The 27423-nt window shown below is 46.3% G+C and overlaps 1 protein-coding gene across 1 annotated transcript in view; it reads right to left on the minus strand.

Annotated features, from left to right (window-relative positions):
* PRKCH (protein kinase C eta) overlaps window positions 1-27423 on the minus strand; it is a 106670-nt gene that overhangs the window by 15891 nt on the left and 63356 nt on the right. The window contains exons 10-12 of the mRNA XM_065747534.1: window positions 26640-26794; window positions 2707-2845; window positions 1640-1828 (exon numbers count right to left, since the gene is read on the minus strand). Of these exons, the coding sequence (XP_065603606.1) occupies window positions 1640-1828; window positions 2707-2845; window positions 26640-26794 (483 nt within the window). The remainder of the gene's footprint in view (window positions 1-1639; window positions 1829-2706; window positions 2846-26639; window positions 26795-27423) is intronic.

Below are 27423 nucleotides of genomic sequence, written 5' to 3' on the forward strand. Positions count from 1 at the left end.
CTGTACACATGAGGGGTTTGGGATTTCCCGGTTCCCTCCTCTGGGAGTACCAATTCCATTCAAATCCTGTTCATCTACGCTGATTTAGCTCTGCCCCACTGCCAGCACTTGAACATCAAGGACAAAATTAAAAAAAAACAACACTAATAAACAGAAAATTTCTTTTAGTGTGCAAATTGTTCTAACTTGAATTCTAAGCATGGTCCCTAAGGGCAGTGAGGTGAGTAGGTGAGTGAGTGGGTGAATAACGCCCACTGCTCTAAATGAGATCTTAAGAACATATCTTGGTTATCATCAGGAAACTACAAAGATGAACAGGATGCAATCTTCAGAAATCAGGTGGTTTCTGATGAAATTGGCAACACACAATTATGGTAAATGAAAGCAAAACAAAATAACAGCACCCATGAAACTGGTCCTAAAACCTATTATCCTTGTTCATCATGAAGCTTTTCAAGAAGACAGGCCGATCAAGTGCTTTCTAAACCTAGATACACTTGATAACCTTGAATAAATCCGTGTTCACAGTGCTTTGCAAGGAAAGGACATACTCAGATCCTTCTCTCTAAGAAACATACTTAGAAATATTAATAGGTGTGATTATGGGCAGGAAGAAGTCTGCAGCAGAACAGCCAAGTTAGGTCTCCTGACTCCTAGATGAATGCCTTCGTCATTGATTCATTACAAAGCTGGGGAACCCCAGTACAGTAGGCACTGTTTGTACACGCACAGTCTGAAATCTGAAAAAGCTTCCTTCTCATGTCACAGGCAAATATGTGAGGCACAGGACAGGAGAGGTCCTGGGAAAATTCAGAAATACATGCTAGAACAAGAACTAAGTGTTGCCAACAACAGCTCTCCTCAAACTGTTTGTTGTATAGGCTCCCTGTTTCCCCCCCAAACACACAAAAATCAGAAACTTATGTATGCAGGTAGGCAGTGATCCCCACAGGAACGCTGACAGTACCAACAGTCAGAACAAAGGATTATCAGCAAGTCTCCACTGACAGTTGAGCCCCATGGAAACCACAGAACTGGTGAATGGCATGGGCTGGAATTGACCCTCAGCACCATCCAGTTCTAATCCCCTGCCATGGGCATGGACATCTCTCAAAAGACCAGGCTGCTGAAAGCCCCACCCAACCTGGCCCTGAACATTCTGTGGGATGGGGCAGCCACAGCTTTGCAGGGCAGCCTATGCCAGGGCCTCACCGCCCTCGCAGTGTAGAATTTCTTCATTACATCAAATCTAAACCTACCTTTTCTAGTTTAAAACTGTTACTCCTTGTCCTATCATACAGTCAGTGCTGATAATACTGTATATATACCTGCTACTCTGCTCTGGAAGATGACCGTAAGTTGTAAATCATTAAGCCAGGAAGGGAAGGCCCAGACAGGCAGACAAGTACACACTCTGCTAGCCAAGTTGTCTGCAGGACCATATAAAGGACATAACTATGAAAGCATGCTGAAGTGTGGCAGGATATTCTTTTTCAGTTGATCCTTCAGCTCAAGATGATAAAGGGTCAGTGTCAGGGAAACCACAATTTCTGAGTGCCCATCCTCCAGCCCTGTTTCCTTTTGCTAGGTTTAGGCTGAAGAAAGCCATGATAGGGTGAAGACAGCAGAAGGAACTCACTGCTTTGAGGATTGCCACTGCGTCCTGCTGGAGCCACGTTGGGTAGACAACTTCATCATTCAGAATGGCCTCAAAGAGGTCGTCCTCATTCTCTGCTTCGAAGGGCGCGTGGCCACACAGCATCTCGTAGAGCAGCACGCCCATGGCCCACCAGTCAACATCAGGGCCATACAGCATCTCTTGTAGAATCTAGAAAAGAGATGAGAATGACATCACCCCTACACGCTCCTAAATTGGGCCAAGGAGGAAAGGAGATCGGGAAACATCACTGCAGAAGTTCTTGCTGTGCCCTAACGGTTCTCTCTGCTATGTTGGCTGGATGCCTACGTGTCATATAGCTGGGAATCCCTTGATCAGCATTAAGGTACATCAGATCTCTTAAATGACTGAATTAGCTGGGCTGCTCACTGGGTCAACAGTGCCTTAGAAATGATGCTAGGAGGAAAAGAGACATTTCAGCTAAACTATCAGAGTTGGCAGAGCAGCCATGTGCACGAGCTGATACCACCTCTTCCTTGCCCCTGGGAATGAAATGCTCACGCAGCTCCAACAGCAACACTTTCAGCTGGAGAGGGGAAGGAGCATGAGTGTGTGAGAAAGGCACAAACTCCAACCACAAACAAAAATTCATTTGTGTTGAAAGGAGGACCTGAAACCCTGTCAAAACATCAGGCAGCATCTGGATGGCAGCTGTTCCTTAAAGAGGTGTTTATTAATTTTCTAGTGAGGCTGGTGAATAACAGGGAAGGGGAGAAGGTAGAAAAAGGAACAGAGGAAAGAGGGAGAATATGATCTCCTTTCAAATCAAACCAGGCCAGGATCTGTATGTGCCTTTCCTCAAGGTTTTGCAGTTGTAGCTCCTCTTTTTACCTCACTTTTCCTTAAGAAAAAGATATGCTTATCTTGATGCCTCATGTTTTGTTTGCACCAGGGACCAGTAACAGAAGAATGCACCTAGTAGGTGTAACCTTGCACCCAGCAGCCAAATAAGGTCTAACTAAAGACACCAGAAAGCAGGCTGGCTGCTCAAAACTGACATTTCCTGGACAAAGAAAAGTTTCTTATACCTCTGGAGCAATGTAGTCTGGTGTACCGCAGAAAGTAGCCGTGGTAATGCCATCATGAATGCCCTCCTTGCACATTCCAAAGTCTGCCAGCTTGCAGTGACCCTCGTGGTCCAGCAGCACGTTGTCCAGCTTCAAGTCCCTGCAACGAGACAAGTTGCTACGTGCTTGGAGCAGCCCCAGCACAAATGGAGGCAGCATCCCAGGCCTCAAAAGCTTAGCTTGCAAATTGGACAAACCTCCTCATCATAAAAAAAAAGAAGTAAAATAAACATAAGTTGTGCAGGAGGGATTTTCTTTTGATTCATCCCTTATAGAAGGGAGGGAGGAACAAACGCTTTTCTGCCAAACTGCATTTAACATGGGTAGGTGCTATGAGAGTTCTCCCACGTGGCTTTCCAAACACACCACAGGCCTGACCAGCACAGCTCCTGCTCACTCAGCTCTGGGACTCAGGGGAGCAGAAGCCACCATTGCTGTCGAGCTGTGTAATGATGCTCTGATGCAGCAAAACACCACACAGGTGACATGTTATGATTCAGCAAAGCACCATGCTGGGGGGAACACATTCTGCTCCTCAGGGTTTAGCTTCCACACTTCCCTGCACTGAGGCAAAGTTGACTGATAAACCCCTCCTGCAAAGTCTTTAAAGCCTTTCCAGCTGCACTCCTCCCAGCAGCTGATGCAATAACCTGTTTCCCACCTGTAAAGCTTGTTGGGGTGGGGGCTTCCTTGTTTCGTACCCATTCCCTGATATGAGAGTTCTGGAGCTGAATGCCATCAGCGAGGAAGCTTCAGAAAGGCACATTTTCCAATACATTACCTGTAACTGCCAGGAAGCACCTCATCAAAAATAAGGCTGCCAAAATGACAGAGTCTTCATGAAGTTTGTCAGGGAGAATGCCTTAGGGAATAGCCTGCAGTCATAAGTACCGTCAGGAACATGACCAGAAAGCACAGGGTCATCTGCAGACTTAGGCAATGCCTTCCTAAAAATACATACTAGCTCTTGGCACCTCTGTTTCTCAGATGTCAGATGAGCTCTAGGCACCATCACAGATGGAGGAAAGGGAGTGCAAATAGGTCACTTTTTTTTTTTTTTTTCACAGTTTGGGGAAAAGCTGCATTAGTAGTTGAGCATACTAAAATACAAGTTTCTGCTGCTACTCACACAAGATGTATTTAAACATCTCTGATACAGAATGAACTTCCAGGTCACAGCTCTCCCACAGTAACCATCTCAGCCGTGGCTAACCTTGGCCAAGAGTTCTGTGCAGCCCTCACACAAGCTCTGAGGCAGGGAAGCATTACCATCAGCATTTTACTGAGATGGACGATGGGCTCATGGGCCTAGACAAAGCCCCTTTCAAAGTCATCTGGTTGCCCATAAAAAAAAACAAAAAAAAAAATCATTTGAGGTTCTTAGGGTCCCTTTATGAAATCCATGACAGAGATCTAATCAGTTCTGACCTCTGGTTGGACATCTATTTTCCTGGAAAGGGGGAGCAATGAGGAGAGTAATAACACAGGTGGCATCTCCATACCAACGTGAAGATCTGTGGGAGTGGATCTGAATCCAACTTTATCCCACTCATCCTCTATGATCTCAAGGTGAAAATCAGGTGGATGACCGATGCTTTGCATTAGCATTCTACAGCCCACACCACCACCAGAAACCTCTCTAGAGTTTGAGACAAGCTCTCTCACCACTTCACTGTTACAATGGAAGGATCAGTGACACACTGTGATAGAACCACATCCTGCCCTGAAGAGATAAGAAAAAGTATTATTAGCCTCTTTTGAATGGATGGGTAAGCGAGGGGTGGAGGTCAGGAATTCACACATATTTGCCAGAACCAAGACTGAACATAAACTTCCTGAGTGTATCAGTTCAAGAACATACATCCTCTCACTCCAACTGTCAGGAGACAGAACAACAGAAGCCAGTAAAAATCCCTCTGTCAGGATGCTGCCCTTCCCAGTAGGCCACTGGCTATCTGGTGGCCTGTGAAATTTGAAGGTAGAGGACAGTGTCCATGCTTGTCTTTCACTGCAGCGTTTGCTCTGGGTGGGATGCTCAATAGAATATACTTATTTTTCCCCTTCTCAGAATTAAGCATAACTGTTAAGCCTTGTGGGCAAAGGATTAGGTGAGCACAATGAGTGGTATTGTTCTTACTCGTCCAGGACAGTATGCCTTCAACAGCAGTTTACAGTCAAAGCTGCTGTTGCTCTTCCTTGTGGTTACTGGCAGAGCAGGGAAGCCCTCCAAGCATAAAGGCTGGCCTTGTTTCCAGGAATCTACAGTGGTGGTTGAAACACACAGTTTATTCTTGGCTTGGTATTAAATGCAGCAAATGCCTTTTAAGTCTTGGGCATGCTTGACTTTTTAGGGAGGATGCACTTAACCATGTGACCAGAAGGAGAATTTTGGTGAATACGGTTGGAGATCCCCCTTCCAGGCCTGCTCCCACCCCCAAAACATCCACCATGTCCTGAAGTGCCTCGGAAATACCACAGAATACACCTTTGTTACACCTGAGCCAGGAGAAACGCAGCCACATACACGGACTAAATGAGGCTCCAGTCACGCAATCACTGAAGTTGGAAAAGACTGCCAACATCACCAAGTCCAACCATAACCCACTCCCACCATGCTCACTGCCCATGTCTCTCAGTGCCACATCTCCATGATTCTTCAGCACCTCCAGGGATGGTGACCCCACCACTCCCTGGGCAGCTGTGCCACTGCATCACCACTTGTCCTGAGAAGAAACATTTCTAATGCCCAACCTGAACCTCCCCTGGCACAATTTAAGGCTGCTCCCTCATGCAGCTTTAGAGCAGCTCCCTCTGGCTACAAACCCATCCTAAAGACAGCTCTGGTGGAGCTGGTTTCAATGTCTTCAGAGATTGCAGCAGTTGTAAGCTCAGTACTTGCTGCTCCATGCTGACAGCTCTCCTGTGCATCCCGCCACATTAACCAGTGCAGTCACATGAGAGGAAAAACACTGACAGGTTTCTAAGATTTACAAGGAGCTCTTCATTTTAGCAGCAGGGATTCCGGGAAGCTGATGAAACTGGAAGCCATCCAGCTCACAGGGCCCAGATCTACCTCATTTCCTTAATACTTGCATTTTCCATTCAATATTTTTAGCAGTTCCATGAAGCAAGAACGGCAGAGAGGCTCTCTGAGGGCTGTGCTTCTAAAGGTCCTACTGAGGCTCTGCCTTAAGCCTTTCACTGGCAAACTTCCCCTGGAAAACAGACTTCATCCTGACTCAGAAAGGCAGCCTCTGTCCTCGCACGTAGTTATGGCACATCGGGTTAACGGCGTCACTTTATTCTAGACCCAGAAGAAATGACAAAATGAGCTGCCTAAGCATCATTCACCGAGGTGCTCTTTACACATCAGCCACTTCGGTCTGACATTTGTTAAAAAAATCAATTACAATTGCAGATGATCCAGTCCTTTTTGAGCACATCAAATACAATTTCCCAGCACCAGCAAATTTTGCCAATGAATAGGTGTTATACAAGCACTTGCCACTCACTCTGCTCAGATCGTCTTACTCATGGCACAGAAATATATTTTAAGGGATCGAGCTTTGTGGTGGTGTTTTTTTTTTCCTTCTTTTGGCTTCAGCACTCTGTTGCAAGGGCTGTGCATGCAGTAAGGATCTGCTTTGCAGGAGCAGCTGGCTTTCCACTTGAATTGCCTCATGTTGAGGTCCTCCTAGGTTTGGAAATCCCAAAGGCACAGTTTAAAGCTCAGAAAAGCTTAGTGATCCCACCCCAAGGCAAATGATTTAGTCACAGCAGATGCAGATACAATGCACCAACAGCTACATACAAACAGAGGACTGTACTCCAGCCAAATGTTAAAAAATATATATTTATAGTGTATACGTACAATACAATAGCCAAACCCAGAATGAGCCTAATTATTTATTTTTTGGCGTTCCTGAATAGGAACATTTTGATTTTTCAGTCTTCAGCATTCAAAGTCTCTGAATGAATATTGAGACTGAATATCTCTCTGAATATTCATTCAGAGAGAGCAAACGTGCATTTAACCTCCTTTGCATGCACGGACTACACTTTGATTTTTCCCCACCTCTCCTGTTGAAATCATTTTACTTTGCAGACATACGAAAACCTCCATTAGGATGCAGAAGAAATGCGTTTCTAGTGCTTGCTTTCCCAGCCAGAGTAATACGTGTTTCCATCTCCTGCTGCTCCAGTGAAACTGTAATTCTTTTTTCCAGGATGAAACAACTTCAGTAGAGGAGAATGAATGAGACATAGCTGGCATAACAGCGCAGTTGTTAAGGTACTTATCTAAGAGGAAGGATTTTCAAGCTGGAGGACCTGCTCCAAATACACACCGTGGACAACACATTCAAACTAACACTTTGACTAAATAAGGAGAGGAGCGGGCGGAGCCCTCTCATTAAGAAAAGCCCTAAATACCTCCGTGAAGTTAACAATATTCCAGTTTTCCTTTGCATAACACCAGAATTGAAATATCTTATTGTACTTGAAACCAACATTCTCTTGAGTTATAAAAATGTTTTTTAAAGACATCCTAACAATCATCTTGGGCCCAAATGAAATTTCCTTTCCTTCCTTCTTTCCACGCTAAATTCTGGGGGCTCAGCAGCCAAATTCAAAGAATATAATTGATTTCACATTGCCATCTCCCACTGGTTTTGGAATAGGGACATCCAAATTTTTTCGCAAAGTTTTTATGCCACCTTGAGAAGAAAGCCTGGGAAAAGAACTAAGGAATGTAGGCAATCAATTTCCAATCCCACAAGTCTTAGGTTCCTTGAAAGTTTCTTCACAGAAAATGGTTTGCATCTCTCACATTCTTCCAATAACAACCACATCTTTAGAACAGGGAGAAATATTGAAATCGCAAATGAAAAACCAGGTTACCAGCCTTTGAAAAATGATGCCACAAAGCAGAGATCAGACAAAAGATCAAGCTGGAAAAGCAGCTTGAAAGCCTCAGGTTTGTTGCTGAATGAAATGAAGAGTGGCTGCTCCCTTCCAGCCTCAGAAGCTTATTCCAACACAACTCTTACGGCGCTTTAAAGGGGAAAACCACTACAACCTGAGCAATCTCGTGGTGCTTACAGATAGCACTGACTGCTGGGTGCAGAATCAAAGGAAGAACTGAAGGTATCATATAGTGCTGATGAACAACAGCCCCTGGGGTTGACATACTGAGATAGTAAGTGTTGCTTACCCACCCACTACTACACAACGTAGTCTCTGAGTCCCTGCAGGATACAGTCTTGACCTCTCCTCCACTGTCCTAACATCCAGAAGTTATTTTCTAAAGCTGCCTGCACCTAGGTGTTCAGTGACCATAAATAGAGCCACAATGATACCACAGAACAGAATTTCTCAGAAACAAATTAAAACCAGAAGTATGATATCATAATCCAAGAATAAAACTATGATCCAGTCTAAGTGGCTCAAATGAGCGAAAATCCTGTGGAAGTTAACTCTCACTGCTAGGCCACGTAACAGGGAGCAGCTCCTGTCCTCGCTTGGCGTGCTTTTGAGATGCTCTGTGCCTGTGCAGTAGGATAATGGCACGATGGATTATGACCACCCAGCCTCCATGCAGGCTCTCGCAGACATCAGGCTGGCATGCAGTGATGCAACACACACTCATATCACAGCCCAGGCACAGAAACCTTGAGGAACTCATGCCAAGCACACAGCCAAGGACTGCTCTGGAGGGCAGATGGGTCTGAACCTGTGCAAGGCAGAAAGAAATCCTCATATCCACCCGTACCTGTGCCAATCAGTGTGTCCAAAGGAACTCTGCATCAACATTATGCACTGGCTGGGATAAGACTGATTAAGCTTTAAAATGTACCCTTACTTGGCTGATTGGGCTTCAGACTAAGACTGTCAAACACTTGCATGCAGATGCACTCTGTTATTATGTTTTAATCTTAAAGTCAAGCAGCCCCCCAAGCATAAGGACAAGTTTCTGCAAGCCACCTGCCTCAGTTAAGGCAGCACCGTGTGTTTTCTGGCAGAGATGGGCTGGGAATGGCACTCCAGGCTCCTCCATGTCTGACTCCTTCCGGCTGGCAGGGGCTCTCTGAAAGCAAATTCCTGTGACCAGCCCCGTCCCCACATTCCCTGGGCTGCTGCTCTGGAGATGAAACTATGCCCACGGGGCTGACTTCTCTTACAGCAAAACAGCTGGCAAGCTGGCACATCCAGGATTTCTGCTGGTTTGGAACACCAGCAGTCCCACCTTCCCTCCCTCTAGGCACTTCAGAAAAGCACTTGTGGAAGCTAATACAATTACTGACATGATTTCATTGCTATTGAGATGAACGGGCATGATTCACTCTCCAGTTAAATTAGGGTGGTAGGCTAAAGTATACAGGCATAGACTACAAAAACCCCTGGCACACCGCGATGTGTAATCACAAAGCTTCCATCGTACTGGTAGGTCTGAACCCAAGGGGCACGAATCCAGGGGGACTCTGAGGTTGCTCCATGGCCCCTCAAGGTCAAGCATACCTATCAGAGCTTCACCTTTACCATACACACAGCAGCTAATGACAGCTTCCACGGGCAGTTTTACAAGGGCAGAAAGACAATCTTGTGAAATGGGGCAGCAGAGAGCTGGGGCCATTACTGCTGAAACACAGACGCGCTGGAGATTGCTACGTAATCCCAAAGATGGTGCAACCCATAAGTATTTACATGTCCACATGTTTGCGTGCCTTATTTTTTCTTTTATATACAAATATGTGCATATATATTACTTGCAGCACTCTTATGTGGTATTCTTGTCAGGAAACAGGAGTTAGTTACACTTGAGGTGTTTCCCAGAATCCCAAAGTAAATGTCTCATTTACTGTGGGAAGGAGAGAGGTGGACACAAAAAGGCTTCGAGTCCTTGGTATGCACACCACACACACCTCTCCGGATGAGCTGCCAGGCTGACTGCCGAGTCCTGTGATAGACTCCTTGGTCCCACTGGGCAGCAACACCAGAATTTGTTGGCCTAGAAAACATCATTTGCCGAGTTACTCCCAACAGGGCTTCTATTTTATCCCTGCCAAAAAAAGAGGGAGAGAGAAAAAAAACAAATCCAAAACACAACACCTCTTTCTGTGAGTCCCTTTCCCTGAAGTCTTCAGAGGAAGCATACAACAGACTTGAGACTTAAATGCATGAACAAGAATAAGAGGTGGACTTACGAAGGATGGTGCCAAGAAAGATTAAAAAGCATAAGCCTGTTATGTCACCTTGACAAAAATAGAGCAGTATTGACTCAAAGCCTGATACAGAAACTAAAATAAAACCAGGCCTATGCCTGCAGTACAACGTGGTCTCAGTGCTTCCAGAGGGATGGAAGAGTTAGCCAACGAGATGGATGCCAACTATCCACAGCCCACCCCAGAGCTGCTCTGAGGCCCTGTCCCTGTCGGATCAGCACAGGCCCACGCTGCTCAAGAGCCTCCTCTCTCCAGCAGCACAGTGACATATCCTTGTGTCACCACTCCTGCTGCTAATCCTGCCCTATGGGAATTAGCCAGTAGCTCAAACTCAAGCGACTCCACGCTCTCACTGCTAATCTCACAGCTGCTCATGAAGTCTACCCTCGCCACGCTCAGAGTCTTAGGAGGAGCATTTCACTCCAGTAAATACCTAAAAGGAAAAAAAGGAGGCACTATCCACCATGATTTTATGTGCAGACTGCCTCTGGCAACAGCCTGGGCAGCAAACAAACCTGTATGGGCATTTGTAATGCCAACAGCACTTGGTGGGGAAGAAGACACTCCTACACTGAACCTGTATGCCTTGTCAGACTTCTTTGTACTCCTATAACACAGGTCGGGTTCACTTTACTCTGACTCTTATCCTGAATCCTGGGAAATCAGCAGAAGACGTCCTGTCGTGTTCAGTCAATTTTGGATTAAGTCCTTAGGAAAAAAAAAATAATAACCTTACTAAGGCTCTGAATTACAGATCCAGATTTATGAAGCTAAGGCTATAGGCACTAATCTCCTTTCTCTAATGGAATGAACAATGCTGAAGGCAAGAGTATTCTGTATTTTTAGAGGGGATTTCTTAGAAGCACTCTGCTTTGGTCTGTAGATTTCCACTGTCAAATTTACGATTAACTTTGGAAGGAGCATTACTGGGACACAATGGGCAGTTCACAAAATCTCACCGTTTGCACAGGATTTTCCTGCACATGATGAAAAAGCAGGCTTAGTGCCAGTGACACACTGAGGGCATAGAACACACAGATGTCCCAGCCCTAAACAGGAGGGAGTACTGCCCAGCCCCCAGCAGAACAGATTTTAAGTCTGCTTCCTAGGACACGCTGACTTGAGATGTTTATGGCCATTGCTGATAGCACTGACTCCTTTTACTAAGGCTCCAGTGAATCCGTGGGCAAACCAAGAGCTCTCCTTACTGCTCTGATCTCTCTGCTCCTTGCCACAATTGCTTAAATAGCAGCAGTGAAATCAGATGGAAGAAGTATTTGCAAGAGTGTGGTGAATGGGTCATTATTCCAAGATTTAGATTCTCATTTCATGTGGTTTACTGTTGCTGATCTCTCTTTGCAGGGAATTCGATCCAGGCTGTGTGAAGCCCACATACCCTGGATAAGGAGGGCAGAGCCGGGTAAACTCCTGGCGGGGTATGCCAAGCTCCCTGCAATTCCACTCCCACTTCTGGGGGCTCCTCTCAGCTCTGCATCATGATGACAGGGATGAGATGAATCTGATGTGAGTACCATGCTGGCTGTAAACAAAAGCCACCCATGAACAACTTATCCCTGCTTCACATCAGGTACTTAGCCTATGAGTTTCTTTGGTCAGGACTCCCCCTTCAGCTAGCACAGGGAGAGGGGTGCTTTCTCAAAGCAGTTCGGCCCCTCTAAAATTCGATTCACCAGCTGGCAAGGCTGAGTTTCCAGTATAGGTGATGCTCAGCTGACACGGTTAGCGTGCACAAAAGGCTGGCAATTCCGTTCCTGTAATGTATGAAACAAATCAGAAAATGAAAATTATCTGTCTCAGGGCCCCTTTCCTTTCATAATCTAATACACAGGGTATCAACCCCACGGAGCAGACTGGCAAGTCTACGTGAAGGAGGCACAAAGGGGTACTTTCAGGATAGGAACGGGAACAATGACTAACTTCAGCATGCAGCCAGCTCTAAATATGATGGAAATTTGGAGATGCTGCCCATGTGCCTTTCGGTCAGCTGATTCAGAGTCAGCTCACACTGTGACTCTGTGTGCTCACCACGACCAGGACACCTTGACTACTGGAAGGTATCTGGTAAATGATTTTAATTCAACCCTCTTCAGGCCAACACAACAGATTTGCAGGCTTTACTGTTTTAACTGGGGAAGATCTGAAACTCTCAGGTTCCTCTTTATGCAAGCCTTTACTACACTCTTAAGTCTTTTTTCTATAGATCTCTTTCTACAGGAATTAGATACTACAAACCTTCACTAAACTTATTTCTAATCTAGGAAGACAAGAAACAACAGGGAAAACAGAAATCTTTGCTTACAGCTGCGATGACACCACATCAGAACTAAACTCAAAACTAAACATACTGCATCTGAACAGGACAGAATCGCACAACCATATATATTTTCTATTACAGTACAAAAAGTTAGCCAACCTGAGGGCAAGATGTTTTTCAAGGAACTTCTTGCCTGTCCTTGCTAAAGGTACCAAACACCCAGGTGATATCTAAATTGCTTTGTTTTGTAGCTCATGTCCCCATCAAAGTTCAGCACATTTCATCTACAACCGTGTATTTTTATTTTGTGGCAGGAAAGCAGTTCTTAATGTTATTGACAATTCCAGCGGGTTTTGCCACCGGGTACTGCAGCCCCACCTACACGGGGAAGTACAGCTCCTCTTAGATCGGACTACTGTTTTCAGATACTCTCCCCATCAATAAATAATTGATTGAGGACTAATGGAAGACCACAGAAGCTCAGGGGAAGTACAATTCACTACTGACATAAGAAAAAGGAACAAAACCCAAATTATTTTAACTTTCAGATGCCAAAATGCATCACTCACATCATTCACAAAAGATGTATTAAAGCTTTGGAATTCCTGGAACTCTTCTACATAGGCGACGCAGACAAGGAACAACACAAGACCCATATCCACTCTGCACTTTGGGAATGCTACATAGACACATGGTTTACTTGATCCCGACTTCTGTTCTCAAGCAGACCTCAATGTCTTATTTAGAGACGATTTGCAAATCTCATTATGATTTTGCATGCAAACTGATTTCACAGAGGAGCTGTGAGAACAGAGAGGGGTAGGAGTGCTGGTCCTGCAGCATCCTTTGGGCTTAGACCACAAAAGGAAAACATCCACACCATGATACAGCGACCACTTGCACATCAAGCTTACATTCATCTGCACTGGGAACTAACTCTCAAATACATGGCTACTTTCACTTTCCACCCCATGTCATCCCTGTGGTGACTTGGGAAGCACCACTGTGATACAAATGCAAACTCAACTTGGTTCCTCTTCTTATGTACTATTTGCATTTTTCCCCACCCCTGCCTGCCTCCACAGCCAGCCCTGCTGTAGAGAACTCAGCCCTTGGGATCTGGAGCTCTGCCCCCTGACCAAGAGCTTGTGGTCCCTCCAGGCGCCAGCAGCAACCTTCATTGTGGCTGGAACGACTTAAAACAGAAAACGCCCAACAAGAAGAAAACCCTTATCAACAGCTTTCATTCCCCCACAGCAACCAAAACATGCTCCCATAGGAGCTCTGCCCAGACATAAGAGTGGGAGCAGCTGACAAGCAATATCTGTGCACCCATGGATGAGGCTGTACAGCAAATTTATTCACAGAGCACTTCTCTCTATGTCGAGGGGAGGTGCCCCACAGCCCCAGTGCCCACACTGCCTTCATACCACAGACGCCGGAGCTCTGACACCAATGAAGTGTTACTCACACGGCGGCTGCTGGTTTTACCAGCAGAGCTCCTCTGTCCTCGATTGCCCCGGGCAGCTGGAGCTTTTTCTGGCATCTGATGAGCAAGCCTGTGGCTTTTACTTCATGGGCAGAAATGAAATAGAACGTGGATTTGGGCTCTGCTTTTTCCTGAATCTTTAAAGGAATGTGTTCAGGTTTAGCAGCTAAGCTACCAGCAGAGTTGCTCTTATAAGCTAAGGACAAGCCTTCTTGCTCTGGCCTCTTGTCTGGCAGCACGACACTACTTTCCTGCTACTGCTATTTTTCCTACTACTTTCCTGTCCCATCGGTGACTGTGGGGTGCTGGGCAGGTAATGCAGCGACAGAGGGGCACCCAGTGCTTCTCCATAGCTACAGCCAACCCCAGCCCTGCACGTGGGTACAGCTGCAGCCCTCGCCCAGGCAGAGGACACCACTCCAAGTTATTCATGCTGCAAGCACCTACGGGAACACAGAGACTCCCCAGATCACCCCGGCCAAGCTGCGCTGAGGCTCGTGGTGTTGAATTCCAATGCATTTACTCGTATTGCGCAGTCCCTGCTCTGCAGCACTGTCCCATCACCCAGGGTGAGCCGTACCAAGGATCAAGTACCATTTAGATGAGCAAGGCTGGAAAAATCTCCCCCCTCCACCGCAGGAGTGCTGTATGGGCTTGTCATTGGTATAAACCACCGATTACTTCACAATTTTCCAGCACCCGCAATCCACATCATCAGTCGGTGAGTGGGCAGGGCTATACACGTGTGCAAATGGCTTAAATGTTAACCCTGCAGTGGGCCGAGGGGAAAAGCACAGAGGGCTCTTGGAGGAGCCAGGCTGTGACTCACGAGGAGGCTGCACAAGTGCAAGGCTTTCAGTGAGGCCAACAGAGAGGAATTTCTCTAGAGATTCTTCCCAACAGACCGACAGACTCAAGGAAACACTGCTCACCTTTCCCATAACTGAGGCAGATCGGATGACTGGCCTGCCCGGGGAATTGCTGTTGTCCAGCCCATTGTTTACTGCCTGGCTAAAAAGGGGATAATAGGAGACTAATTGCTTCACTGGAGGAAAAAAAAAAAAAAAAAAAAAAAGCAGTCTGGAGTGACCAAATTATTCTGTAGACTGCTGTTTGGGTTTGTTTCCATCCTGGCTTAACAAACATCAATGACTTCAATTGCACAAGGATGGGGGAGGAAAGCCATTAGGGTGAGACCATGGGCTGCACAGACATCTCCTGCTCAGCACACCTCTACAGACATCTGTGTGTCTATCCTAGACGTCAGAGCGAGGAGAGCAAAGAGAAATATTCCATTTTCCTTTTTCATCTGTCTGACTTCAGCAGCTCCAGTACTTTTGGGTGTTAACTGCACTCAGCAACTCCTCCAGAAAAAGTGCTGGATGAGGAAAAAGGTTCTTGTTCCAGAATAAGGCACTAGAACCCAAATCCTGCAGAATAAAGTTTGGATGTTTGGGTTTCCTTCATTTACAGAAGCAACAGTGAAACTTCTGAGAATACATCTGGTGTCCAGAGTGACAGAATGAATCCTAAAGCCAAGGCACACAATTAACACTGAAGTTCTTCCTTACATAACAGCACCTGGGATGCAGCCACTCACTTGGCCAAGACTGCGAGCCGCCAAAAAAAGCGTAGAAGTGAGAAATGCCTGTGCTATACCAGTGGCTACATAAATCCTCACTCATTCAGTGCTTCAGGGAATTGGGGATCAGGAGCCTACAGGAATTCTGTGCTCACATCTATGAACCAAGACTGCTAGGAGACAACAGCCTTCTAACTGGAGGCATGCCACCGGGCACAGGAGAACAGATGAAGCCATCCCAGGTCACATTAGAAACATCATTAGGGAAGAGGCAGAGAACTTCAGCATGAGTTTTACTTATAAGAAAGTGAAGGGAAAGTGGGGAAAGCTCTCAAGCTGTCCCAGACATGACAGAACACGGAGACACCTGATTCAGATTGGATGTTAAGAAAAATTATTCTCAGAAAGAGTGGTGAGGCCCTGGCACAGCTGCCCAGAGAGGCGGTGGAGTCATCATCCCTGGAGGTGTTCAAGAACCATGGAGAAGTGGTACCGAGGGATGAGGTCAGTGGGCATGGTGGGGGTGGGCTGGGGTTTGAACATGGTTATCTTAGTAGCCTTTTCTAAATGATTCTATGGTTAATTTCAGCCACTTTTAACTCAGATGCAGAAGTAACAGGTAGGCTCCCAGAAGCTGCCCTTTGACATCCCGCCCCTTTCACACATCCTTAGCCCAGTGTCAGCTCACTGACTTATGGCAGTGGTTGCAGTTTGCTGCCTGGCTTCCCGGCCAACAGGGATCAGGTCACCAAGAGGTACCACCAGCTGACGCTGGGAAGGAATCTCACCTGATGGTCAATGCTGTCAGTGCTTGGGGGAGGCTGTCTGAAAGGCAGCTGTGACTGGAGAGGCTGAGTGCAGTGAACAGAGCAGGATCCAAGACAGATTGTGTTATTTTTTATCACGTTTCTTAATTTTTGTCTAGTCACCAATGTGAGCCATGTGGTTTCACTAAATCAAGAAAAACAGACTTTCCACTCATGAGTCAGACTTGCACCTACTCAAACTGCAGATATTTCACAGCCTCAGTGGCTCAAAAGCTCAGCCTCACTTCACTCCAACTGCTTCCCATCAAGAAGCACAGTTAGCACTGCCTTCCTGAGAGGAGACAAAACCAAAAATTTCAAGCAGCTCATCCACAAATAAAAGCTACCTATTTGGCAGACACTGGGCTATAATGGCTTATTTGGGCAGTTTTTAGGGATACTGAGCAAATGGCAAGTTCAGTTATGAGTTACACCCAAATCCGGACTGGCTGCCATCACTGGGCCATCACAGCACTGCCACTAGCTCGACAACTCAAGGCACGAGGGCTTCAGGCCCTCTGCAGGCAGCAGAGCAATGCGTGGAGGGAAGGACACAATGGAGTGCTGGGCCACACTGTATAAAGCTATCTGCTGCTGGCTTCGTCTGCACAATCAATTAGTTCCTCAAACAAATCATGGCATTCAGCCCCTGTTCCACTTTGCCTGCAATCAATGTGGGTACAGAGGCTGTTTCCTCTTCTCTAGTGTTTGTGAACAAACCTCATCACTGAAAGTGGGAACAGCCAAAGGTGAATTCACTGTTTTGATGTGTCCCAAGCAGCACAAAGGAGGCAGAGAGCTGCAGCCCTCCTGCAGCTTCAGACCCAGCCCCAAGTCCCCGCGGAGCAGAGCCAGCAGGACCAGCCCCTGCTCCATGCCCGGGCTGCTGCAGCACAGCTCTGACCTCGCAGTGGGTGGGCTGTCTCCTTGGGAGTGTGGCCAGCTGGCAGAGACACAGAAGCTCCTTGGCTTCCTCATCAATGTTAGGGCCGGGCAGAGGCACAAGAAGGAGGAGCCCACTGCCAAGATCTTTGCTCCTTTTGCAGAGCAGAGGCTGAATGTAGAGATTACAGCTGTAGCATTGCTGCTTGGACACCAGGTTTTGAAAGAGCGATGTAAGAAGTACTGAAACAGCAAGCTGCACCTAAGGAGAACAGTTATAAAGCAAGAGGAAAGTTTAAGAGAAACACACAGGCAATGACAAAAGCTAAAGTACATTGTGAGATCTCCAAAACATAGATAAGCATACAAGAATCCCAGAGATGCTGGCAAAATGAAATACAAAGCACAGTCGTTCAAGCTTTCAGGCGCAAGTCAGCGAGGATACAGCACCTCGCCTGGTGCTTGGCTGCTTTTTCATGCTCAGGTAAATGTCAAAAGGAATGTAACCCAATGCAGAGCCTGCTTGCTAAATGCCATGCACTGGCTCAGCCTCTAACACGTGTCCCATACAGCCTGCACGCTGCAATGTGCTGCAGCTGCACGGCACCAGCACTTGCAGCCTAATTTGAAAGATGATTAAGTTGGAAGGGACAGCTTCCTTACTGCCCCTTCTGCCACACAGACCTAACAGTTCCCTGCACTGGCTTGTGCAGCTAACACTGCTATCTCCCACTCATCCTTTCCAGCAGCACCTTCTGCAATGAATGAAGCTGTGACCTGCTTCAGCAAGGCACCACAACTCCGCTGCCCACTTCAACGTGGCACAGAGCCCGGACACTTTGCAGTGCCACACCTTCCCTTGCCATGTAGTGATTCAGATGTGAACATTCGTGTTCCAGTTGTGGCACTAAGGGACATGGCTTAGTGCTCATGGTGGGGATGGGTTGGTGGCTGGACTGGATGATCCTATAGAGGTCTTTTCCAATGATTCCATGGATCAATTTTGCCATGGCAATACGCCTGGATTGGAGAATTAGCAAACAGACTCTCCTAGCTGGAAGTAATCTTCCTGATACAGGAACATTTCAAACACTTCTTTACTCTCCCTGCGCTTGAGAGACTTGTGAATGCTGCTCAACCTGTCAATAATAAATCATGTTTCTGAAACTTTAACTGATTCAGAAGACATCAGTTCAGAGCACGGTGCACCTCTGCGGTTTTGAATATATCACACCTTGTATACAGTTGAGACTTGCTGCTGCTCCCATGGTTGTCAGCTGGAATATGTCCACTAGCTTTAGTGGAATAATAATCAGGTAATACAATCCTGAGACTAAATTATGCCTTTAGGCACAGCCTGATAAATGGGAGTATCTCGATCCCATTAACAGCAAAAGCACTATGACTCAGAGGCCAAATGATGAACAATGCTTTCCCTTTGCACCATAGGAACAGGCCTTGCAATTTGTATCCTGTGCTGTGCCAGCAGCCACCTACAACCCCAAGAGCCAGCTTGGCTGGCACATAGAGGGCAGGAGCAGAGTTATGCCCACTGTCCTGCCTGGGGCAACACAGACACAAGGAGTGCTCCTCACCCCATGGCACAGCCAGGCCGCCCTGTCCGACAACCAGCAGTGACAGTGCTTGTTCCTAAGGTGGTTAGCAAAGCTTAGGCTATGGCTGACAACTGCAAGATGCTGGATAAACACTGCGAAGGAATCTAGAGCTGCTGAACACCTGGAATTCCCAGCTTGCAAAATCACTTTCACATTTGGAAATCCACATTATTTGTTGGAATAAAGTAAAAACTGTAGGACTTTCTTCCCCAGAAAGTTTTGCTGTAAAACAGGTGGTAGTTACTGCAGTGTTCCCAAATAATGCTGTAAGTATTTCTAGTTCACGTAAGTAAACATCACGGGCAGCTAGTGACTTTGAATTAGAATCTTTGGTGTTTTGGTTGCTCCGCTGATATCAAAAGCTGTGAGGTGACTTTACAAAATCCTTCTGTTTGCATAAAAACAGTGCACGTACATGCATAAACAACAGTATCTAGGCACTGCGATAACTGACCAAGGAAACAGCTGATCTTGTCACTGCTCCAGAACAAGTCACATTGCCCCTGGAAAGTCAGGGCAGCTGCTGCAGGCCAACTGTGTCAGCAGAGCCGATTTCTCATTGTCACTCCTACACCTCTAGCAGCTTCACACGTCGTGTTGCAAGAAATCTGCCATTTCAGTAAGACAGATGGAGCAGATGCAACAGCATTTTGTTGGAATAATCTTTGTTTTAAAAACACTGTAGAAAACATTCATTAAGGCTGACAGGGACCTTTTCCTCAGCTATAAATATCAGCCTCCCTAATGCTAACTCATGGGTCATATTCTCTGACATTAATGCTGAAAGCGTCTTCAATTCAGTGTTATTTCCAGAGCGCAGGTGGGTTCAAAGACCAGCAAAACAACTGGATTAATGGTGGGATATTACTAACCGGAGTGCTACTGATATCAGGGAGGAACTAAAAATCAGATGAGCAGTTCTGGATAAAAAGGCGGCCATAACCTTTAAGGGTAGTTTTAAAAATAAATTTTAACATTTCTTAGAATTATTTTTATTTTTAATCTTTCTCCTTTTTGTGCTCTTCACTCTTTTAAACACAAACAGAGAGGGCAGGAAAGTTGGTATTCATAGATAAGACCATTTCTTATTTTCACAAACTCTAATCTATGTATTTCCAGATGCTCTGGGATCTAAAAACTTGAGTCTAATTCTAGGCTCCTTCTTTTGAGAACTTGGCTGTAATCACTCTGTGTAGCAAATACATACATTGTATGCTTTCTAATTGTGAAATGTCTTCATACAGACACAGCAGTCCCTAAAAACAGAAAACAATTAATGTTTAATTGCTTATCCCTGCCACACACAAGCAATAAAGCCTATTTCCAGTGAACTGGTAGCAGGATTACTAAACAGCACAAAGCTCTCACTTCAAGCACTCGGCAGTGAGAGTCCATGTCTCTGTGCAGCACAGAAGTCATTACAAGCAAAAGCAAAGCTACACCAAAGAAGAACAAGGGTAAAAGTACAAGGGACGTATGTTTAGGTGAAGGTTATCCAGCCCTGAAAAAGTTGGATGAACCAGACAAACTCCTGAGGCCCTTTGGTGCTCTGTTTTTAATGATTTATATAAGCTCATCGTGTGCAGAGTTTGCAGGTTTCAAATCAATCCCTTTAAATAAGCAAAAAGGAAAAGTAGACATTAGCAGAGCCAAAAACTTCTGTGGGCTATTCATTAGCCCTTAGTCATGTGGAAAGCTGCATTAAAGTTCACAGACTATACACAGTGGAGTCAATGGGGCACAGAGATCTGATGGTGGATCTCAAAGCAGTACTGCTCTCCGTAAGCACAACTGTAAATCGGGACTGCGCTGTCTTCACACGGACTGATTCAATGTGACATGGAGCCGTGAGAGGCTGCGTTCTCTCTCTGCACTTTCCATCTGACCAAGTGCAGAGAAACAACACTTCAAACAGCACAGGCAGGAGCTCAGCTTGCACGTGTGCCACAACCACAGTTCAGTGAAAAATCAGACAGAAAAGATACCACCCATAAGTGCAAATCACTGTACAGAAGCTGTAGACATTACCACGCTCCCCACCCCGAGAGACATGCCTTCATATTTTCTAAAGCTGAAAGAAGCACTTCCAAGTATTGCAGCATGAAGCTCTCTCTCTTGCACTAAGTCATTGCTGCAGGGACTGGGCTGCTGCTATGCCATTCTGTGCCAATTTGCAGCTTTCAGCTGATATGCTTCACTTGTTCACCATAAAATCAGTTTAAACCACATTCTTTCTGCTGCTGTCATAACATAGCAGATCCTTTTTTTTTCTTTTCTTTTTTTCTTTTGTCCTCCCTCAGTTCAGGAAAGCACCAAGCCCAGGGAAGCTCCTTCAGCCAAGGTCTCAAAGCAGCAGGGATCACATCCCTCAGCTAAAGTTATGCCAAACCAGAGTGGAGAGGCATGGAGCACAGCAAAGCCCACCTACAGGTGCATCACACACAGAGCGCTCACATGAGAGCTTTCAGAACAGATCTCAGCTCATGAAACAAAAGATTCACCTGCATTTGCTAAGAAAACAAAGCCATGCATAGCACCTAAGCAAGGCAACAGTGATCAATCCCCAGCCTGCCTCCCAGCAGGCAGTTTGCCTTGCAGGGCAGTGCTAACAGCAGACCCAGCCCACCTGCCCATTCACATCCCTGGGGAGAACCTCTCGGCTTCAGGGGAAACCAGATCTGGCTCCAGATGTGAAAAGAGGCAACATGAGATGAGAATAAACAAAATCACCACTGGCAAAATAAAGAAACAGAGAGAGAACATGAGAGATCCTATGTCTTGACCCGTGGAAAAAGCAAACAGCACGCTAATAAGGGCTGCTCTGTTAACAGTGGCCCTGTGTAATTAGGAAAGGCATTCAGCTCCTGTTTTCAGCATGTAATTTTTAATTGATTTCGCTGAAAGAAACTGTAGTGTTGTTCAGTTAATAAAAGTCTTTCCAGCAATACCGTACTCCTTAAAAGGCTTATGTAAACCTCCCTCCAAATGTCACTGGCTTACTGTTTGAATTGGCTGGGAATTAACCTGTTGCAAAAAACCACACTGCCTATAAACGCCGCTGGTCATGAGACGCACAGCTGCAGAGCTGACAGGCCTCCTGCACCAAGGAAGGTGATCTCAGAGAGCTGGCCAGCACCTACCAACCCCTTCCACATCTCAGAGGAGCAGCTTTTCCCTGTCCTAAGGAGCACCACACACATAAAGGTGACGCTTTCTGATAACAGACAAAAGAGTAAATGCTTGCCATTAATGAGCCTCTCATATTTTTTCCAAGAGCTCGTGGTGTTCAGCCCCAAAGCAAGACCATGTGCTCATATGGAGAGCTGCATAATTATCTTTTGCCTTCAAAAAGGACCACGCATGCCATTAAACACAGTCAAGTCACAGGACCTACACCGCTCTGCCGTCTTTGTGTTGGTGCTGGTGGCACAGCAGAGCACAGGGACTTGGTGCACACCATCCCACACACAGAGGTGGGACACAGCACAAGCAGACCCATGCACCTCTTTGTGGGCCAGCCACAATACAAATCAGGCAGTCACAGTGGCAATGGAGTGGGCTAACTAGCATGGCCCTCAGAATATAAGAAGGGTTATCAGGTGTTCAACAAGCAGTCCTTTTTCGAACTTTCCAGCCCTGAGCTTTTCAGGCTTTTCATCACTTACCTTGTTTACACCCTTAGTGATACACCTACTGTGCTGAGAGGCGAGTTGGGCCACGTAGTCCCATACCTTGCCCTGCCAAAGCCAGCCCTGATGTGCAGAGTGACTGTTTCTGCTTCCAGAAAACTACTATCCCAAGGCTAGTTCGGGCATGTCACCACGTCCTGCATCCTGCATCATTTCCACATGTAGCAGAGACATTCTGAAAAGCACTTGCTCCGTCACCCCTTCATGCTGCTGGTGAGATACAGCTGCAGAGGCAGAGAAAGGTCTGTCAAAAAATCGAGACCATGCTGCCAGCTTGGTTTGATGGCATCATGCTGATACAAAAAGGCTGCTATCTTTTTGAAATCTAAAATGCCTGTATGTCTCCCCTAACCCCTTCCCCCCTTAAAACAATCCAGTTTAAGAAACCTCAATTCCCTTCAATGTGCAGGCATGGTGCCCTTCTTGAGGGACACCTTTAGGGCAAGGGAACATAGCCACCAGCAAAGCTGTAATGCCACCCTACTCAGTGGTTTGAACTTGAGGGCAGAAGGGCAGACCAGACATTCTCACATCAATGCTACCTGGAAGGAAAAGCTCTGCTTTTAAAATAAACCCTTATAATTATTTACCATCTCCTTCTTTCTAGAAGACTGCAAGTGGAGAAGCTCATTTGTGCTATGTAAGCCACTGCTCCGTCCCACACTGCTCAGACTGAATGCTGCTTTGTTTTGTTCCTGGCATGCACAGAAGCCACAGCATGCTTCCCACAGCCTGGGAACTGCTGAACTGGAAAGTGAAAGTCGGGAAGAGCTGCCTTAAGAAAAACGAGGCACGCAATCTTTACATAAAAAATCACAAACCCACCAGCCCGCAATAGGGCCCAGCATTAAATAAAGAACCAGTGCAAGAAGTGTGCCCTGTGAGCAGAGATTTTATCTATGACAGCTTTGATTACTGCCTAACCTTTTCCTGGCAAAATTGAGCATGAGCTGATCCTAACGCTGTCCTTGTCCCACCCCTCCGTGCCTAGGGCTGTGCAGTATGCTAGGATTTGATATGCTGAAAAGCTCGTTTTCATGGCTGCATTTGTCCTAGCTCTATTCCTTGCATGACAGGATATAGGACCACACTAAACTTGTCAACACTGTGTTTCCAGGAAGCAACTATAAATAGTCACTGCTGAGATGATAGCTAAACTCTGCTTTGGGCAAGCCAGGCATGTTTCCTTGATAAGGCCTGAAAGCCACCTCTCCTTTGTCATGCTGCAAATGAGGAGAAAAAGTATCTGTGAAACTAAAAGCTCACTTAAAGAAAAATCACAGAAATATGTGCGCACACATTTATAGCTCTTCCATTTTAGCCAGAGTTTAGTAACAAAGAGCAAACTTTCAACAAAGTGAGAGACAACCACCAAACGTTTCAGTTACATCCTGAACGTCACCGTGTGACAGCATCCTTCCAGCACCAGGCTGACTCTGACATCTAACCAACACCGTCTGCCGGAGGAGCCCCATTCTCATGGGCTCACTGCAGCAACACCACACTGCAGCCATTGCAAATCGTGTGCGTGTGGCCAGAAAGAACTCGGCAAACACAAAGCCGAAGTGACACATCTCAGCTGCTTATCAGTGAACTTTCAGGGCTCAATCCCAAAACTCTCTGTCATTTCAAAGCAGAGAAAGCCCAGCTTTTGGCAGAAGTGTTGCAAAAGCTTGACGGTCCTGTACAGTCACGGTGTTGGTAAATGCAGGCTGTCTCCTGAATTGCTTAATCTTGAAGGGAGTGGGGAAATACTGTATTGTTATATTGATGGCTAGCCCAGAAAGAAAACATATGACACAGCGTATTCTGGGCCAGTGACTCTTACTCCACTGACCCAGTGAATCCCAAAATGAAGAGGCTCACTGAACAGCTTCTGGCAAAACGCTTTCTGGTCAGTTTTTTCCTGGTGTCTCTCCCCACTCCTTCCAGCTTCCTAAGAAAGCATTCAGATTCAGGAAATAAAATCACCAAACCCTCTTACAGAAACGTAATGATTCTCTTCCAAGTATTTCCTTCCTGTCTGCAGACTCCCTTCTGAAGCCAATTTCACCACAACTATGACCAGCAGCTCTGTCCCCTTACACCTTCCAGAATGGAGTCTCCCTGGCTAATTAAAAATAAAAAGCCACCCCTCACATGCACCCCATGCAGCTGAAGCCACCCGACTCCACGGCTCAACCAGTTTCACAACAAGATCAAAGCCCATGCAGTTGTTCAAGCAGCTTTACAATTACTCCTCCACTTTCTATCATGACTTACAGCAGCACTTGAAGAGTGCCAAAACTCAGAGGGATCGATTACTTCTGTCCAGTGACAGGCAGTGGGCTGGGTACAGGACAAGCTGGAAGCACAGTGGCATTACGTTATGCGCAGACACAGTTTTGCTGCTGAATGACTGACAAGGACTATTGGATGTCACTATTTTAGGGATAATGTCATTTGCCTAATTATCTGGCAACATCTCTCTTCAGCAGCTGGCATTATTCACAGGGGAAGAATTAGACTGAAATGCAGCTGTAGAGTAAGCAGATTCGCTATTCCACGCAGACAATCACCATGCTTTAGAAGCTCGGTATGTATGGTATAAATCACTGGTAATTTTCATACTCCTGGGCCCTGGAGAATATTAAGGTGATATTCCTTCTCTATTTTACTGTGCCATACATATCACATGATTTCATACTTCAAAATAATTTAATATTCTCTGTCTTCATCTGACCATCTGTTTCTTATGGAGATCAAGTCAGGAGGAGCAAGAGAATTCGCCTTTACTTGATTTATCCTATAATCTTGCTACAGCAAAGCACGTTCTGCACAACCCCTTGGGCCAGTTTAGCTCTCAGCTATTCAGATTTTAATGTATCTAAACCTGGGTTTATCTGACATGGCAGAATGCACTACTGAACACAAAACAGCATCACCTGAACTAAACTATGCAAAACCCAAAACCAAACAGCACTTGGTCCAGCCCACAGTCTTGAAAGGGTACTGACAGAGTCTGACTCGGATTGGAATTGTTCCCATATGTGGGTCACAGCTGTACAGCTTTAACCAATCCTTCACTGTTCTGGCACGCCACAAGTAGAATTGAGCAAGGCCACAGCAGACCATACCCAAATACGAACGTTTTGCTGATGGAAACCAGGTAACAGTATCCAAATGAAACAACTGACTGTTCCTCCTTCCCAATGCTAGGAGCGAGAGGATGCCAGAGGTTATGCAAAGCACGTCAGAAAAACCTCTCTCTTAAACTAGACCGTCTCAGTACTGACACCTCCTTGCTACAGCGTCCTGTGCCACCCACAGCAGCGCTCTCAGGGGATGCTGACTGAACGGTCATCCAGGTCAGGGAGCCCACAGAGCAGACTGGCTGTCTGATCCACACTGCCTGCTCCATGCCGTGATGCTTGGAGCTGATAGCAGAGCAATTTGGAAACAGAGAAAGGAAAGAATTAACCAAACTCCCCCCTTGGGTCCTGGGGCTGGGGGAGGACAGAACAAGAGAGTTACGTATAGGAAACGGCTTCCTGAGAACAGCCTTGGGACCTGGGAGCAGAGGCTGATGCTGGGAGGCAATACTGCTCTGACCCTACTGCAAATGCAAAAATGTCAAACACAGACACAGGCAGGAAGAAAAACCTTCCCCTGTAGGACCAAGCCAGGAATGAAATGACATTTAGTAACTGAGCTGAATGGCACAACATAGGCATGTCAAATACATAGGATTTAAGCACCGGGAAATAAAAAGACTTAGGTGTAACCAGCACCAATTTGCCTTGTTATTTAAAGGCACACAGTGGCAAAGGCAACAGCTCCTTGTCTTCACCTCCCAGAAAACCTACAAGGGTTTCACTGAACACTTCCCCCTTGGCCATCAGCTTGATATGTGTGCCAAAGCAGTGGGACAGGCCCCTGAGCCTTGGGGCTCTGGTCACCCAGCAGCAATGCCCCACAACCAAGAGCACAGACACGTGGGTGTGCAGAGCAGTGCCAGCTCCGAGCTGATGGGCAGCCAGGTCTGCAGAGCCACGTGAATTGACACCAACACAAATACCCCACGTGTTGGAAGGAAAACCTGTTTTCTTTGTGTTTGCATACATGTCATAGGAACACCCTCCCTGCAGACAATGCAGCAAGCTGAAATTTCACTCCTTCCTGGAAGCTGGCTGCACCTCGAGTACTTTCTACAGGGAAAGCAGAGGTGCCCTTATCCCAGCTGACAACTTGCTCCTGGTGGGCAGCAAGGGACAGTTATTTACTCAAGCAGAAAACTCAAGCTATCATCTCAGCCATGGGGTTCAGACAAAGAGAATGAACGAATGGAGAGCTCACCGATAAATGATGCCTCTTTCATGGAGGAACATAAGGGCTGAAATAATTTCTGCAGCATAGAACCGGGCCCGATCTTCATCGAAGCGACGCGACTTCTGAATGTGGAACATCAAGTCCCCGCCATTTACGAACTCCATCACAAAGAACAGGCGATCCTTCACACATGCAAACACAACAGATATGAACAGCATTAATCACATCCTCCATCAGGCTTAGAAAAATCTATCTATCTATCTCCCCCCCCAAAAAAGAAACTGCTTGAGCATCCATACGACGCTGGGCGAAAAGCTCACTGTTTCTGAGAGGAGGACTTTAGCCAATGTCAGAAAGATCTGTTAATACCTCCTTGCCATGCACACCCCCACTCCTGAAGTTTTGCCTGCAGAAATGAATTCCTGTTCCCGTGTGGATTGGGCTCATCAGCATGTGCAGATACAGAGGGTCTGTTGAAATGGTTCCAGCAGTGGGAGACCCCTTCAGCAGCACTTTCTGAGCCAAGCAGACATTCAAGACCCACCTGGATGCCTACCTGTGTGACCTAGGGAGCTGCTTTGGCAGGGGAGATGGACTCGATGATCTCTTAAGGTCCCTTCCAACCCCTTCAGTTCTGTGATTCTGTATGATTATGTGAAAAGTGTAATTCCCCCCTCTCTCACTGCAGCTTTCTGGGGATAAACGTTTCATAGTACACTGTGCACAGCCAGACTGCAGCTTCGCCTCAGCAGCACCAGAGCTCTGAACAGCAATAGCAGCTCTGTCTCTAAGGTATCCCGATACTACTTCT

Source organism: Cyrtonyx montezumae, unplaced genomic scaffold (genome assembly GCF_038088225.1).
Source record: "Cyrtonyx montezumae isolate F1298 unplaced genomic scaffold, pur_monq_1.0 scaffold_10, whole genome shotgun sequence".
NCBI lineage: Eukaryota > Metazoa > Chordata > Aves > Galliformes > Odontophoridae > Cyrtonyx > Cyrtonyx montezumae.